Raw genomic sequence first — 18,602 nt, forward strand, 5'->3', positions numbered from 1 at the left:
ATCATAAGTTGTCATAGTCACATGAGGTCATACTTTACAACTGTACATTAATGACAGAATTGCCAGTCTCCATTACCATTGTTAAGTGAGAACTATCTGTAGTTAGTCACAGAAATCTTCATTTTGGAATCATAAGAGACTAGATATTTGTGTTGAGTATTTTTAATATTTCTCTGTACAGGTGGTCTTTGACTTGTGATCAGTCATTTAATGACCCCAGTCACAAAAGCTTCAGAACAGGTGCATTTCTATCTGTGTTCTGTTCCAGCCTACTACCGGCCCTGCAGAAAAGGCAGGGACAACCCCTTTACAAAAGGCAAAAGGCTGGAAGTAAGCCCGCCAAATTTATTTACACAAAACAGATCCAAAACAGAGCAAACTGAGCAAAACAAAACACGAACCACTAAAACAGGAGCTATTCAAACGGTTGCCTTCAGCAAACCAGCCCTCCCACACATTCCCCTTTTAAACAGTTCAAGGCGTGGCTTCTCTCTGCCTCCTTCCGAGGTGCCCCATTGCCCTCCTCTGTTTACTCCTGATTGACTGCCTCCTGCGTCGGGCGTCCTTGAACAGGGCCAGCTGTGGGTCATCTTCATCCACGCTGTCAGGCTCGCACAGCTGGGTCTGCGTAGTAACCAGATGGGAGGGGCCTGGCTGAGAGCTCTGCGAAGCCTCAGAACTGTCCTCTGCAGGCTCTCCAAACCCCTCCTCCTCCTCCTCCTCCTCCTCTGAATCGTCCGACCCAACTGCCGAACCCACAGGCTGACCCTGAATCACAACAATCTGTCATAAAATATCACGTCATTTTCCCCCCTCCCCCGCCCCTGGTCACATAACTGCATTTGCGGTGTTTGGCAACCTATTTGTATTGACAACCACTTACCAAGTGCCTGTGATCATGTGATTGCCATTTGCAATATTCTCTGCTGGCTTCCACAGAAAGTCAATTGGAAAACCATTAGAGAAGGTTACGGACAGAGTAACGTTGGATCTGAGGTCCATTTCTCCCAGTGTGCTGAGGGACTTCCTCTCCCTTCCTCTTTCAGGGAGGAATCTTCCTATGAACTAAAAGAACAGACCTCAGATCTGGTGAAAACGTTGAATGCTAGGGAAGGCCAACGTTCTGAGCCTTTCAAAATGTTGGCCTTCAGTAGCATTTTTCCCTTAGAATGCTGACATTTGTTAACTTTTTATCTTCCCCTCCAAAGGGGAAAACACTAATGAAGGCCAACATTAATGTTAGTCTTCCTTTCTTGGTGTCCTACTTAGAGGAATTGACCTCAGATCTGGTGCAAATACTAACAAATGCCATCATTCTTATAACTGTTCTCCCCGCTTTGCCCGAAGACCAAGATTCTAGGCTCAGTTGTGGTTATAAATGGAGGGCTATCTATAATTCAAGGCAAAAAAAATGTGAATAGATTATTCAGTATAGCAGCTGTTGAATTATTGAAGTGAGATACTTCTACATAGATATCTGAAGGGAAGTCCAGATGCTTAATTTGGAAGAGTGTCAATTCTTTTATAGGAAGTGAAGTAAACAAAGATGTTATAGTTATTATAGATACCAATGCCAAACAAGTACAACATAATTCAATTTATTGTATGGCAAACAGTGTATTTATTTTGTAAATTAAAACATTTTAACCGAACAAATGAAGTATACCTTTAAGACGTATACTCTTTTGAAACAGAACAGCTGGTTTGTACTTAAACAAATAGCTGGATAGCATGGTAAGCCAAATTCTGTCAACCCAGATTTTTTTTTTGTTCGCTACATGGAATATACAGATTTAATTTTATTCCTTCCATGGTAACAATAGATTTGTGCCTGGAGCCAATCATGGCATTGGTTTTTATTTTAAAAACTTTGAATCAGGATTTTTGATACATCACCCAGTCTCATACATGCATGGATCCAAGCATCTAAAATCTGTTTTACCATTGTGTAATATAAAATGAATTAAATTGCCATGGGACTGAGTCTCTGATTCAATGCCACAGTTGTGAAATTACATTTGGGAGACCTACATGATTCAACTGTACTTGAATTTATTACTTTTTCTTAAGTAACAGAAACTGAATTGGTGCATGTCTGAAGCAAACAGATTCATTAACTTGCTCTTTTGAGACATGAAGTTATATTTTTATAGTGTTTCTTTAATGCAGTCATGTTGCATGTACATTTATTTATTAAATTTATATGTTGCACATCTTGCTATCAAGCGGTTCTTCAAACACTGTAGATTATGCACTTGTAATTATGCACTTGTAATTATATACACTTTCAGAATTAAAGTTTGGTGACATTTTTGTCTGTCCACTATATATATAGTATATTTGCCCATGATATATGAGTGAAAAATGTAGTACTTGCAACTGAGTTGTAGGTAAGCTTGTGCTAATATTGATAGTAGATGTAATGAGCTGTGAGAATAGCCTTGAGGAATACGAAGAAGAGCCATCGCCAATGCAATGGTTAGACATTTACAATATTCTGGTATTGTAATCCTGTAATAAACATATTTTTTAAATATTTATGACTTTGGTGTCCAAATGATCTCAAGCTGAAAGAATTAACAGTATATTACCAAAGTAGTTTGAAGTCTAAGATGGTATCCAATTGTCTGAATTACTGATTTGATTTTTTTTTATGAAGATAATTCTTCTAGATGACTTTACTACTAAGCTTCTGTCGTCATGTGGTAAAATGACAGACCTACTTGCGGAAGGGATAACTGGTAAGTACTTGCTAAGCAGAATTAATCATCTTGGCATAGGTTTGCCAGTTAATACATTTGCAAAATAAAAACTGTATTGATGTTTTTTAAATAATTGTATTAAGAATTACAAATAGAAAGAATAAAAGCTAATACAAACTAGAAAAAATATAAAAGAAAGGAAACAATTATTAAAAAAGAGAAGTGCAAAAAGAAAGGAAAAACATAAATAATGTCACTCTTTATACCAACAAATAAAACAATTTTAATGGCTCTAAATTCAACATCAACTCTTTTCATCATATCTCATAACAAAATAATCCCAAAATCTTGCCATTCCTTTTTTATCAGCAAAAATCTAGTAAAATATATACCTAATTGGATATTTTAACCTTGATTGTATAAGCCAAACTTTTATTCCTTCCCTGAATTTTTAAGAACCTTAATTTTAACTTTTTCAGTTAGTCTCACAGCTTGTTTTTGGTTTATCTTTTTTAAAGCCAAAAATCTTTGAAAATTTTATTACACTTCTTAGTTTATGCAATAAGAAAAGCTTGTCCTCTCCCCATTTTTTTTGTCTCTCCTCATAAAATTCTGCAAGATCTTAACTGAACTCTTTTGTAGATATAGTTGGGAAAAGTTATCCAAATCACTTTTTTAGTTTAATAGTTGTATATTTCCTTTAGGGAGTAAAACATCTGTCAGTTTTGTTTCTGTATCTGGTACCTTTCTCCATATCCTTTTCATTGGTTGATATATTTAAGTCCACCTTCAAATTAATTTCAAAATTAACTGTTGTAGCTTGTTGTTCTGTAATTTCATTGGCACATGTGCTGTCTATCATATCAAGTAATTTTGCAGACCAGTATTCAAAAATATCTTAAGGATTTTTGCTCTATTTTTAATTTCTTTGTAAACTACAAATTTATTACTCTCTAACTCTCTGATGTCAAATCTTCAAGGTTTTCCATTATCATATTTCTTCTTTAAAAAACTCAAATAATCTCCAATTAGGAGTGATTCTTCTAATAAATTTGAAACAATGTTTCCAAATCCATCTTAATCTGTTGTTAACTTTTCAAGGTCCATATTCTAAGTATCCTTGCTAGGTAATCAAAAAATAATATTCTCCTAGAGTTTTTAAAATCATATTTAAACCATATTTCTTCAAGAAGACAACTCACCCGATGAATACAGTGAGCCCTTGTCAATTTGAAAGGCCTTGATTTTTTAAGTATAGTAAAAAAAAATCCAAAAAGTATTAAGAAATGAAGCTGAATCGAGCTTTGGGTCTTTAAAAAGGTGAGTTGCAATATAGGATTGATGGAATCCTCAGCTCTCAGCCATTCAATTCATAAACCAGCTGCAAAATAACAGCCCCTGCAGTCTACTCAAAAAGACCTGCTATATGGAGCCACATAAATTATTTCAATGATTTTTTCCTTTCTCCGGAGAGGTTTCACCAATCCAGCATGCAGCTTCAATTCTTTGTGTGTGTGTGTGTAAAATCTAACAGCTTGTACTTTAGTACATCTTGTATATTATTAGTCCAATACATATGTTACTATTTTAAATTTTGCATGCAAGTGTACTTAGTGTAACTCTCATAATATCTTATTTTGTAGCTGTGGAGAATGTTTACAAAAACCGTGAGCCGGTCCCTCACCTGAAAGCTATTTATCTTATTACACCTACAACAAAGGTTAGTTTCCAAAAGAATAATTCTTCAAGGTTCTTTCTTTTTTAAGGCAAGCCAGAAAAAAGCACAAGAAACTTGTGGGCAGTTAATTTATTATTGTTATTTTTTGTAATGCAAGGGGAGAGGGTAGTAAACATAGTTCTGGTCAAAGCATATCACAGAGCTTGGTAGCTATTCCCAAGATCTGTCACTTGACTCAAGTCCCATATACTTTCTATGGAGGGGAATTCTCAGCAGTAACTGGAGATGTCTAGGTTGGATGGACAAGCTTAAAAAAGCATGTCTGATGTTACTAGTACTTTGCCATATAAGTCTGTTCTCCTTTATGTAGGAAACATGACATTACATGATGATCATATAGTTATGTACTTGCTGAAAATGGTCATTCATGGCTTAATTTCCAGTTTAAGGTCTGTTCAAAGCTACTCCTTTCTCACCAATGTGATTAGATTCAGAGTTTGATAAATCGTTTATTATAGGAGTTCTGTCTTTTTTAATTTTCTTTTTGCATCTCTTACATCAGTTTTTTTTTGCTGTAGAGTCATAGACATTACTTCTTTAAAACCTTGCATCAAGTATATAGTTTTCTAATTCTCATCATGTGCTGATGACATAAAATAACATGATAATGCAATGAAGGAGGGAATTGACAGAATTTAGGGACATATTTTTGTATTTGTTGATGTACTATTTGTGAAAGATGTCTGATTTCAATCCCATGCTAAATTCTACACATAATGCTAAATTTTCAGCTATGCCTCCCAACAACTCTCATCGTTGCCTCTGCTGATTGAAACCTTTGGATGATAGTTCAGTAACATCTGGAGGGTCAGTGTTTCATCCCTCCCAATGTTAAAACATAATTCAATACAAGTAGTCCTCAATTTACAAAAGTGATTAATCCCAGAATTATAAATGTAAGTCATGCCAGTTGCTAAGTCATCATGTGACCAGTTTGATTTTATGATATTTTTTCAATGGTCATTAAACGAATCACCATGGTTGTTAAGCAAACACCAGGGTCGTTTAAGCAAATCCATTTTCTGCAGTGGGAGTTTTTTGCTGGAAGCCAGAAACATTGGTTTCTGGAAAAAAAACACCATTGTGAATTGCTGTCACATAACCATAGAATGCTGCAAACAGCTGTAAATGCAGTTTAAGGGTAAAGGTTTCCTCTGTCCAGTCGTTGCAACTCTAGGGGGCAGTTCTCAACTCCATTTCTTAGCCAAGGGAGCCAGCTTTATTCAAAGACATTTCCGTGGTCATGTGGCCAGCATGGCTATATGCCGAGATGCATGGAACACTGTTATCTTTCCTCGGAAGTAATGCTATTTATTTACTCGCATTTGCATGCTTTTGAACTGCTAGGTGGGCAGGACGCAGTTTACATACTTCTTTCTCCTTGCATGGCATGAACTAAAAGAAGGCTTCATTTCTCCATTTTTAATTAACTAGAGCAGGTGTGTCCAACTGTCTGCCCACCCCATTTTTAATTAACTAGAGCAGGTGTGTAAAACTGTCGGCCCATGCATCATGGCCAAACCGCCCTCACCCCATTGCCGGCAATGGAAAGAGTCGCCATACATTGCGACACGTCACGTGACGTTGTGAATTTGATAACCCCTGAACTAGAGTTATTAACAGCATCCAAACTTAGTCCTATGATTAATTTACATTGAGTTGTATTAACACAGCTACAATGTTACCACAGCTTGCTTGTACAAGTACTAGTTGTAAATGTGTTGTCTTTCCCCCTTTTATGTATGCTGGTTTTCCATTTAAATGTTATATCATCCATTGCAAAACATTAAATGTATGCTGTTTTTTCCATTCAAATAATAAAATGAATAATAAATTTATAAATGCATTTCTTTGTTTGCCAGAATTTTTGTGCTCCTTTTTTCCCCATCTTCATCCTTACCTTGAAACTCCTTTGCATAAGGAATAACTTGGATGTTCATATCAACTACCTAACTAACTAGTAGAAAAGATGGGTTAGAAGTACATAATTTACTAAAAGTTTTTGCAGATTTGTTCTAAGAGCAAGCAAACAAAAATATTTTTTTCTTCATGATTCAGTCTGTAGATGGGCTTATAAATGACTTTGCAAGTAAATCATCCAGCAAGTACAAAGCAGCATATGTCTACTTCACTGATTGTAAGTATTTACAGATTGAGAAAATAACTGATCTTCAATTATAGCTGTTGGTGTAGACAAGGCAATGGCATTTTAATATTAAAATTGAGTGGGGAGTGATTAAAATAAGGAGAATTTAACTGTTTGTAGACTGCCAGGGCAGTACCTAGATTATTGGAACTTCATATGACACTGAAGAAATTTGTTTTCAGATTTGCTTTATTTTATTGGGAAAATCTAAAAGCTGCTAGCATGAGTTTGTATGTTAGCTTGGAATTATAGTGCTATGCAGAAGAATTTACTCTTATTTCCTGCAGATGTCTGCTGACTTGGTTAGCTATTTTGATGGAATTCTCTAATGTATAAACAATATTGGCCACATTCTGCTATGATTATGATGTGAAATTCCCTGATATTCCAGTATGAAAATAATTGATTAAATTTTTTAGTCTGCAATTTGGCCTGTTTTTATGTTTAAACTACAGGTAGTCCTTCACTTAGGACCACAAGTGAGCCCGAAATTTTGCTTATAAATCATAAGTCAGGTCACCACATGACTGGAGTTGATTTTACAGCCATTTTTAGAACAATCATTAAATGTAGTCATTAAGGAAATCATGTAGGCATAAGTTGAAATCTAGCATATTGAATGGGTGTTTTTTGCAAGAAAATGACCGAAAATGTCGCAAAACATGATCAGATGACCAAAGTACACTGCAACCAGTCATAAATACGAGTTAGTTGCTAAGTGCCCAAATGCAATCACATATTTCAAGAGTGGTATAATGGTTGTAACTTCGACGATAGGTTGTAAATAACTTGTTCTAAGTCCATGATTTCACTCATTAAGCGACTTTTTGTAAATCAAGGACTATTTGTAGCTTGCAACTATGTATGAAATATTTTACATAAACTCAAACTAACAATGGAAAAATGCAAGATATTTTCAAGAGATATTTGAGTATTTTCAACTTACAGGGTGAGGCTTGTAAAGTCATTTTGTGTAGTCCTGCATTTTACTTGTTGCAGAAAAAAAATCTGAGAACATGTAACGTATTTCCTCTTTTAGTTTGTGATGACAAACTTTTCAATAAAATGAAATCATCTTGTTCAAAAGCTATCAGAAGATGCAAAGAAATTAATATTAACTTCATCCCTAATGAATCTCAGGTAAACTTAATATTGTAATTCTTTATTTTATCTTTAAATATTATATCATCCACTGCAAAACATTAAATGTAACTAAATTAATTGCTTTGAGGTGAGACTATATCTTTACAAGACTAGAATAAGTTCTACAAAAAAGAAAGTAATGTAACATTATGAAAAGTATATGAAGCTACTAAAATCACATTTTTAGATCTATTTTTCTTCATAAAAAATAAACACATTTTAGAATTGTTCAAAACTAATTATATGTCTAAATATAATAAATGGTTTTTTATGTTCTTTTTATTAAGATCACAAGGAGGAAGCATTGTATAGACATTTTCTCTCTTCCCTGGCCCGCTCCCAATTTTTCATTAGCGGAAAAAAATGGATAATTAGGGATTGGTATATATATTTACATAGTGGTAGAAACAGTTATTTCACTGAGCTTATTTTCAAGGTCAGCTGTATCATATTGCAGCCTTAACATGCATTTTGTTTATCATAAAACCTTACAGAGTTTTTATGCCTCTTATGTTTTTTTTAAACACTTGAACTGCAAGAGTGGTTCTTACTTGGCATATGTATTTTTTTAAATTTACTATTTGTCTATACTTATTCCAAAGAATTCAAAGTATTATATTGCTGTATTTGCCCACCTATTTTGTTCTCACAGCAATTTTTGAGTTGCAAGAGAGTGATTTACCTGCTATTAACTTGTGAGAGGTTTTCCAGTGAATGGAATTTTAAAATCCTGATTTTAGTATATGTTTCAACTACTAAACTCAAAATGCAATCAGAATGCCTTATTTCAATGCCCAGAGGCACTTAGAGTCTGGATTGGGAAGAACAAACTATGATTCAACCTTAAGAAGATTCAGTGGTTGTGGACTTTGAGACTGCAGGGCATCTTGGGCTCAAAGCTCTTGCTTGAGGAGGAGATGGCAAACATGGCCGGGAGAGTCTTGGCTCAGATTCACCTTTTGCATCACTTGCGCTCATTCTTGAATGAGAACGCTTAGCTCATGTTCATTCATGCTTTAATAACTTCCTAATCGCATTACTGTAGTGAACTCTACAGAAGGCTGCCCTTGAAAAGTGTTCAGAAACTCCACCTATTCAAAATGTAGGAGTGCATGCAGTCTTGGGTGCATCAAGTCTTACCCATGTGACCTCACTGCTGAAGTGATGGCTCCCAGTATGCTTATCAATTCAAGGTGCCGGTTATGACCTTTACAGTCCTGGATGGCATGGGGCCAGATTACTTGTCTGTCTCCAGTGGTCTTAGCTGTCATGTCAGATCTAAAAGGTAGCCACACTCTGGCTCTTTCTCTGAAATAGTCATCTAATGGGCCCCAGAAAATGTGCTTCCTTTGTCACAGTGCCTTTCTCCATGAAATCTATATAGTCCTGATCCTATTGGCTTTCCATAAGACCTGGCTTTTTCCCCTCAGGTACCAGTATATTGGTAGACCGTAAGATGTATATTTTGGCATTGTGAGTTCTTATTAGTTTGGGACCATTTGTCAGCCACGTAGACTTTTCTTAGAAGTATCCGTAATAGAGGCTACATTAGTTTATCTTGCTCCTGTACCTTTGACCTATATTTTTCCTATACATCTGACTTATATTTTTCCCTGTATATTTGACATATATTTCTCCTGTATGTTTGACATATATTTCTCGTGATACTTTTGACACCGTATAGACATAACAGGGTATAAACAAAACTGTTTCTTCACCTAGGTATTTACTCTTGATGTCCCAAATGCATTCTACCGCTGTTATAGTCCCAACATAGAGAAAACAAATGATAATGTAATGGAGCAAATTGCTGAGCAAATTGTTACCTTATGTGCTACTCTAGAAGAAAATCCAGGGGTCAGATATAAAGGGTAAGCCTGGAAACACTGTTTTTATACCATTGTGGGTTTATTGAGGGTTATATTAGCTTAATAGAAATGGAATTCCATGCCTAAGCAATTTGGAAGTTAAGTATATAATTCTGGAATGTGAAAAGGGATCTTAAATTTGTTTATGTATTTGTTACACTTCCATGCCACTGCTATCGAAATCCATTGAATGTGCAGGAGAGTGAGTTCTGTTGTCAAGTTATGGTGTAAGTCAGGGGTAGGCAACCTTGGCTCTTTTATGACTCGTGGACTTCAACTCCCAGAATTCCTGAGCCAGCATGGCTCAGCTTGGAAACCTTTCCCTTTCCCCTCAGCATGGCTGGCTCAGGAATTCTGGGAGTTGAAGTCCACGAGTCATAAAAGAGCCAAGGTTGCCTAGCCCTGGTGTAAATTAAAGGCTTTTTTTTTGTCTGTCAGGAAATACAGGACTAGTTAGGGACAGAGAGTGTTTTGTACCAAAAGCAGAATTTTGGGTGGGATTGTTAATTCAGAATTTCAGATTTCCTAGTGGCACCTTATCACTTCTTGACATTTTTCGTTTTTCCAAGTTGTGAAGTTTAGTCTAGAAAAATGTGCCAGCAGTAAACAGCCACAGATAAATAGCAGAGGAGTTGATATTTACTAGTAGTTCTCAACTTGCGACCGCTTGTTCAGTGACCATTCAAAATTATGATAGCACTGGACTTCCGGTGGCGACGCAACGCTGAAAGACAGCCATTTTTGGGCTGCCCGCTCCGCAGCTGTGTTTTTCCATCGTAAACAGCGTCGATCAGCTGTTTAGATGGATTTGAAGCCCCCTCCTCAGGAGAAGAGGAGGGGGTGAGGCCCCAGGTAGGGGTTGAGCTCTCCGGGCCGCCTGAGCTGAGAGCTTGGGCGGCTGAAGGATGAGCCCCCCCGAAGCCTGGGTTGCTCCGAGCTGCGCAGTGCCTCTGCTCTGGGATTTTTGGAGCAGAGCCAGGCGTTAGCAACCACCCCTGCCAAAAGGAAATACTTTTGATTATCAAGATGCAGGCAGAGCGGTACAGGAGGTCAAGGTGAAGTGGACTCTTTATTTTTACTCTCTAGCTCAATGGATTTTATAGCTTTAAAGTGAAAGTGCGTAATAAGTGAAAGTGGGGGAAGATGGCAGCTAAAACTTCTAAAGCTCTTCGGAATGCGGGGTCTTCCCTGGTGCAAGAGACCTCATTGCAAGCTTTGCTTCCTCCTGCATCTCCCCCGGTATTGACGCTTAAGGATTTACAAGACGCTCTTGGAAAGCATGCACAATTGATGTCTGATATGATGGATGAAAAGTTGAAAAAGCTGGAGGAGAAAATGGAGGAGAAAATGGAGAAATTGGAGAAGAAGATGGAAGAGAAGCTGAGAGCAATGAGGGTGGACATCTTGTCTATGGTTGAATCCGTAGCTGAATGTGTGCTACAGCTGGATATAAAAGTGGAGGACCTCAGTCAAAAGAACTCTATATTAGAAGCAAAGGTATTAGAAAATGAAAATATAAGGGATAAAATGGACGAAGAATTGAGCCTTGTTCAGTATAATCAGATGCAGTATGCTATTAGAATTAGGGGTTTAAAGGAGAATGGTAAAGAAGATTTAAAGCAGCTGATTTCTGAGGCTCTGGAAGGGGTACTGGGCCAGTCAGCATCTGAAATTGAGGGAAATATGGACAAAGTTTTTCGTGTAAATTCATGGATTGCAAGACAGAGGAAGTTACCCAGAGATGTGGTGGTCTATTTTACAAAGAGAGTAATTAGAGATGAAGTCATTCAAGCTGCTTATGATACTAATTTGGTAGTGGCTGAGCAAGAAGTTTTGGTTTTAAAAGAGATCCCTCCGAAGATCCTAAGGAGAAGGAAAGATTTTGCATTTCTAGTACAGGAACTTAAGAAACGTGATATTAAGTTTAGATGGGAGATTCCAGTTGGATTGGTGGCGACGCACGAAGGTAAAAGACATCGTTTGGTTACTGTGGCTCAGGCACGTGATTTTTATAGTAATGTGTTAAAAGCAACCCCCCTATCATTTTTGGAAGCTGCAAAAGGATACGGTGTGGGAAAGCTTCAAGATGTTGCAGATAGACAGACAGAGGACAATGGTGTTGGAGGGGATCAAGTCACAGTCTCATCGGTTGCTGCAGGAGGCCAGAAGATGACGTGTGCCGCCCTAAGAAGAGCGAGACGAGAGCAAGAGCAAGACCAGCAGAAAGTTATGGAATCTTCAAAGTGTGCTTACAGTGAAGATGTAGGAGGAGAGCGGTCTAAAGAAGTTTTGGGGGTCATGACAGAGGTGCTCCAAAAGTTTTGGGGCGTTAAGATTGCTGATTAAATTTTTAGATTAGAATGTCAATGGAGTAAAATTATTATAGAGGAGAAAGAAAGTTTTTTTTTAAATATTTTACACAATTTAAGATTGATGTTATTTGCTTGCTAGAAAAGTATATTAGGGTTATGGACTTAAAGTATGTGTTGAACTAAGAGTGGGTATGTAAGCTCCTAATTAACAACAAGTTGTCTTAGAGATTGCCTAAATCTTTTTTTATATACTCTTTTTATTTGAACTTTTATTTGAACTTAAGGATGATTTGGAACTGCGAGACATTTGGCGTGATACATGCAAGAACTATTTTTGATCATAGTTTAGTTTGGTTGGAGATTATTAAGATTAACAGAGATAGGCGCTTTTGGCGCGTAACTGAGAATTTGTTTGGAAATTAGAGAAAGGTGGGAGAATGCAAATAGCAGGTGAAAGTTTTTTTTTCTTTTCTTTTTTTTTTGAAATTAATATGAATAAGGACTGGGATTAAGAAAATTTATTTTGAGTAAAGCTCTTTTTCTGTTTTCCTCTTTTTCTTTTCTACTTTATTTGTAATATTAATATTGTTTGTACTCATTTTATATGAGCTAGAGAGAGATAGAATTTATAGTTTATTGTTGATAACATAGGGGTGTTTATGTTTGTTTTTCGATTTTATGCCCTGTATTTAGCTCTGGGAAGTCGGGGGGGGGAGGAGGGAGTGGGGGAGAGGGATAGGGAGGGTTGGATAGGGGTGGGGGAGGGGGGATTAAAGTCAAAATGTATTGTAAAACTTGTTAAATAAAAAAAAAATATGATAGCACTGAACAAGGGAGTTATGACCCCAGCCTGAAGTTACAGCCATTGCAGCACTTGCATGGTCATGTGATCAAAATTCAGGCACTTGGCAGTGCGCCTGCCCTTGTGACTGCAGGGGCGCCTGCAACCTCTCCATGCTTATCTGCCTCCCATCTAAGCCATCCTGCACAGTGGTATTAAGCAGTATCCACAGCTCCAATTGTCCCTGCTGCCCAGTTGACCTTCACCACCTCAAGCCATTCTCCCAGCCGGTGACCCTTTCCCTCTGCAAGGGAGAGTTCCTTTCCCTCTGCAGACAGGCTTCCTTTTCACTTTGCACCAGGCATTTTCTTACCTTTTGCCAGTAGACATCCCTTTCTTCTGCAAGCCATTAGAAACCTTTTGATCTTCCCCGGGTTTTGCAAAAATGGGATGGGTGGCTTGGAGAACCACCTGAGGCCTTGTCTTGTGTTGCATGAAAAGTCTCATCCCCCATTTTGCATGTGCTCCTTTACTTCTGCACATTGTGAGGGCTTACAGATAAAATGGGATGCTTCCTAGCAGAAGGTCAGTAAACCCTCCTACAGGTGGAAAGAAAAGCTTGCTTGAAGAACAGCTCAAGGCAGTGGAGGTCAGCTGAAATTGCCACCTCTAGCGCTACTCTGTAGAGTGGCCAAAATAACATAGATGGGGGGGAGGGAGTGCTCCTTGCTTGGGACTGTTTCCACTTGACAACCCAGGAGATAGCTTGCAAATCATAATTGGGCATGCTGGGATTGCAGTTATTGAACAAGGCAGCCATGGTGTGCCTCACTACAGTGATTTACGACCGTAATTCCAGGCTCAATTGTGTTCATAAGAAGGGCTACCTGTAGTTTTCCCCAACTGTTACCTTTCAGATAAAGTGGTACACACTTCCTAATTACACTTTAAATTCGAATAGGACTAATCTGTACAATCGTCTTTGGTTTAAAGCAATTTCCAGTGCATAATTATGTAGCATTTTGAATTTCTGCAGAGCAAATTCTAACAAGTGTGTGAATGCTCTTTCAGAGATTCATTAATGGCCTAATGTTGTTAAAGAGAAATACTTTCATTTTTTTTTTCTTTCAGTAAACCTTTGGATAATGCCAACAGGCTTGCCCAGCTAATCGAGAAAAAGCTTGAAAACTATTTTAAAATTGACGAGCGAGGTCAAGTAAAGGTAGAGTGAAAGCTCTGTTTTCTCTGAAGCAATAATAAACAGCTTCTTTCAAATCTTTTGGAAGTATAGCTGCGGACGAAAAAATGCTATTACCGTAGCAGTTTTTATTGAATGGTTTTGCAATATACTCTTAGAAAAGAGTTTTTGCTTTTTTATCAATGGAATATGAAATTGTACTCATGGCTAATAAGCTGCAAAAAGAAAAACAAAAGCAACCAGTGGAAAAGAAAAAAAAAACATAATTGCACTGTTAAGACCATGTAATTTCTGTATATTACTGCAGTTTCAATAAAAAATTGACTAGGGGATAGCACTATGCTTTCACTGAAAGAACACACAAGTGTTCTTCACAAAGAATGGAATGGAGAATCAAATCCTCTTCTCTTTGAATATTATTTTCATTAATACATTGTGGATGGTAAAGGAACATTTTGGTTTTGCTATATCATGTCTTCCTAACATTAGTTTCCATTGCTTTCATTTCTAGAGTCTGCTTTCTCTTTCCTTGGGACAGCTATATAGGAAAGAGGTTAATAGTTTTAGAGACAATTATACATTAAATTTTAATCAGCTTTCTGTTCCTCTTTTTTCTTATTGCCAAAAAGTTATGTCAGGATTTCTTTCTTTCTTTTTTAGGGCAAAACTAATTCCCAGCTGTTAATAATTGATCGTGGCTTTGACTCTGTGTCTACTGTGCTTCATGAGCTCACTTTTCAGGCAATGGCTTATGATCTGCTACCAATTGAAAATGATACATACAAGCAAGTACAATTTTGTTTTGATCTTTATATACTAATGATAGATTTATAGCTTCAAACTGCAATAGCTTAAAGATGCATAAGTAAACATACAATTTTATATTCAAACTCTCTTTGTCTCCCTTTATTGTCTGAATAATATCCCAAGAAGTAAAATGCTTTGTAGTGCATTCTGACTTTTTTTTGTCTTTCAAAAAGAGGAGCTGCGGAGATACTGGCATGCTAGATAGGGTTACAAAATCCCCAGTCCTGTGGAAACTTCACAGTTCTCTCATTTAAAGAGCCACAAACCTATGGTTGGTTGTGCACTGGAGGCAACAGAAAATCTTCTGCCTATATCGTGAGAGAATGTTGTGTGAACAATCTGCCACAATCTGAGCGTCTAAATCCTGCTGAGGTTAAGGTTAAGCCTTAGAATAGTCAGCTCCCTTAAAGCAGACAGTTTGAGTCATATGGAAAACATTGAAACAAGGAAAGATGCCAACAAAGGAAAACCATTGTTCTTTAGAAGTCCATTGTTACCTTCTCAAGTTTGCCAAAAACCATCCAGCAGTCTATATTTTATGAACAGATGAGACAAAGTGGCATCCTGGGCTTTAAAGTGAATGTTATGTTTGAAAAATACAAGATACTGTATTCTAACAAAATAACTACATCACAAATATGAAGCATGGTAGAGGGAGTATCATAGTTTGAGGCTGTTTTACCGTCTTAGAATGTAGTTGTCTCCTAATCATTGAGGATATAGTGCAGGCATGTCAAACTGCGAGCCAGATGCATCATATTAAAACCGCGCCTACCCCATTGCCCCCTTTTTTCTTCAGTTCACCTCCAGCTCCGAGCTGCTTCTAGAAGCGCCAATCAGCTGGAGCCCTGCCGGCTCCTGGCGCTTCTGCCGAGCCCAGACAGTCCTGCAGCTGCAGCTCCTCTCCCTCAGGCTTGAGTCACTTTGGCTCATTCCCGTCCCCTGCTACACTTGGCTAGCAGTCACGTACCACCTGCCACATGGCAAAGTACCACAGGTGGTACACATACCACCGGTTGAAAAGCCCTGCAGTAAAGTACACTATTTTGTATTGTTTGTTTAACCAGGATCTCATTAGAAAATTAAACAAAACTCAGATCACATCGTAGGTCACAGTATTACCATTATATTATAGATATTATATCTATATATAATAGATACTTCTAAAGAGTTTTTCTCATCATATCGTTAAGCATGCGGGATTTATTTCTGAGTGTGTGTGTCTGTATGTATATGTATATGTGTGTGTATATATATATATATATATATATAGAGAGAGAGAGAGAGAGAGAGATGTAAATAGAACATCTCAGTTTCTTACTGTCTTCTGAGTAAATATATATATATATTTACGCAATATATATATATATTTATGCAATATATATATATATTTACGCTATATGTATATATATTTACGCTATATGTATATATATATATATATATATATATATATATATATATATATATATATATATACATATACACACACATACATATACATACATATATATATATATATATATATATACACACACACATACATATACATACATATATATATATATATATATATTGCACGTGCCCTCTGTGGGCATGTGCGCCTAGTCCTAGTCCTAGGTCTTCGGCTGGGTTTTATAAAACCTTTTCGCTTTAGGCCTCCACCGCCGTGTACAAAAAAAAGGTTCAATCAATCAATTTCAACTTCTCGCGGGGAAAAATAGTTCTCGCAGTTTTGGAATTGATTGAACTTTTTAGTCCCACCCAGTCTGCCGTTACCACTGCAGCCACACCCACCCAATTGGCCACACCCACCCAGTACCCAGTGATACATAAGTGGGTTTTGGGTTGCAGTTTGGACACTCAGTCTCTAAAAGGTTCGCCATCACTGGTCTAGTGCATCCCAGCACCATAGGTTCCTCTATGTACTTCTGTGCATATTTTCATTTTAGGCAAAAATAGCCTATGTAGTATTCCTTGGGAATATTATCTGCTGATTTCACTGCTGAAATAACACTATAACAGACAATTGAAAACTGAACATTTATATTTTACGAAATGCCTTGCTTTGTATTTTGAGCTAACCAGGATTATTTATTTCTTGAGAACTTCCAAATGTATTTGAATTTATTTCCTGGAACAGGCAAACATGATTTGGCTAGAGCTTGAGGAAATGTATCCAATGTATTTAGAAGGCAACAAATCATGGAAAATTGTTCTAGAGGTCACTTTTAATGTAAGCCAGGGGTGTCAAACTGCTGGCCCTAGGGCCGGATGCATCATGGCAAAACCGTGCCCACCTCATTGCTGGCAATGGAAAAAAAGTCGCAATACATCACGACACGTCACGTGACATTACGAGTTTGACACCCCTGATGTAAGCAATACTTTGGTGAGAGATTTTCCTCTGTGGCATAATTTAAATTAATGATCAACAAGCCATTATGCAATTGCAGTACTAATGCAATCTCTCTGTAAACTACTACAATGAATATACTTGATTTTCATATTTTTGCTGATAGAACTTTTGTGCCTAATGGCAGCTTTTTAAAAAAATACCTATTTTAAAAATGACACCTAAGCAGGTCTCAGACCTCACTTCAAAAATCCAAAAGTAAGTTGTTGATATATGTACGGCTTGTGTAAATGTTTCCAAACCAATCTTAGGAACACAAAGTAGTGTCTGTGAACCGCCCTCTTTCTGAATTATTAAAACAGCCATGTCTTTCTCTACGATTTGCACAGCTATTCATTATTTGCTCTCGGTGTTATCTGCCTGCTGGTGAAGTGGTGTTCCATGCATATGTGTGCAGAGGCAGCCAGGAACAGCTTTAGAAGGAACTGCATGAGACAGAAAAGGGGAGCTTCCTACATAATCCTGTGCATTCATAAGCAATTACATTGAAGAATTTGCCCAGCCCTAGTAGCTGTATACCAGATACAAACAAGTGTAGATGATTAGTGAACAACTATTGCATTCAACTAGAAGAAATGCTTCAAGAGTAGTCAGTACTTTATTTAGTATTACAGCCATGAAATAACTTTTGCTAAAACTAACTTTCCATTTTCCCCTCTTGTATTTCTACTGCTTTCTGGTTGAATCAGTTTCTGTGAGTTTCTATGCATATAAAGTGTTTCGTGGCATAACTTTAGTGCACTCTGTAGTATTCCTTCAGTCTTTAGTAATCTGCTTAATAGTTGGAAATGTAATGCTAAGCATGTTAGTGATAGATATATGTGAACTAAATAGTTACTCTATCAGAGTCTGCTGTGATTGCATGTGACGTTAATATTTGGATTATTTATTTATGTAAAATAAAATATTCTCTGCAGAACAGGATTTTAAACAAGCTGAGTAGTGTCAAATTCAGTGTACTAAAGCTAGATAATCTAAATACATTTAGGGAATCTATGTTGCATTTCAGTTTATGCAGTTTTATATGTGTTGTTGTAACTTAATAAAATTATACTTTCAGCATAAACTTTCCATATGGGATATTACCTCCACATTTGCTTAGGGACATAGAGAATGCTTAAAACTGCAGCACTTCATGAAAAGTGCAACTTGTGATTTCATCAGATTCTTGATATGCATTCAAAATAAGAGCTTTGCTATACTGCTTTTCTGTAATTATGAAATATCTGTGCCAAAAATATTTTGTACGTTTAGCTTCATAGATTAAAATGAATAAATTGCCTTTTAAACATAGGTATAAGACTGATGGTGCAAGTGGGAAAGAAAAAGAAGCCATTCTAGAGGAAGATGATGATCTTTGGGTGAAAATCCGACACAGACATATTGCGGATGTATTGGAGTAAGTGACACTTTTTTAATATTGTAAGCACAGTTATGGAATAACAGTTACATAAAGCTTAAACTGTGTGTATGTACACAAGCAGTTTTTACCAC

General features: G+C 37.0%; 1 protein-coding gene across 2 annotated transcripts in view; it reads left to right on the forward strand.

The window, feature by feature from the left end:
* Positions 1 to 18,602, forward strand: part of STXBP3 (syntaxin binding protein 3) — a 50,102-nt gene that overhangs the window by 11,129 nt on the left and 20,371 nt on the right. For both annotated transcript variants that reach the window (XM_081322658.1, XM_081322659.1), the window contains exons 3-10: positions 2,660 to 2,741; positions 4,346 to 4,422; positions 6,499 to 6,577; positions 7,626 to 7,726; positions 9,452 to 9,600; positions 13,822 to 13,912; positions 14,549 to 14,673; positions 18,403 to 18,507. In XM_081322658.1, the coding sequence (XP_081178784.1) occupies positions 2,660 to 2,741; positions 4,346 to 4,422; positions 6,499 to 6,577; positions 7,626 to 7,726; positions 9,452 to 9,600; positions 13,822 to 13,912; positions 14,549 to 14,673; positions 18,403 to 18,507 (809 nt within the window). The remainder of the gene's footprint in view (positions 1 to 2,659; positions 2,742 to 4,345; positions 4,423 to 6,498; positions 6,578 to 7,625; positions 7,727 to 9,451; positions 9,601 to 13,821; positions 13,913 to 14,548; positions 14,674 to 18,402; positions 18,508 to 18,602) is intronic.

The sequence above is a fragment of the Vipera berus genome (genome assembly GCF_964194415.1).
Source record: "Vipera berus genome assembly, chromosome: 3".
Classification (NCBI taxonomy): Eukaryota; Metazoa; Chordata; class Lepidosauria; order Squamata; family Viperidae; genus Vipera; species Vipera berus.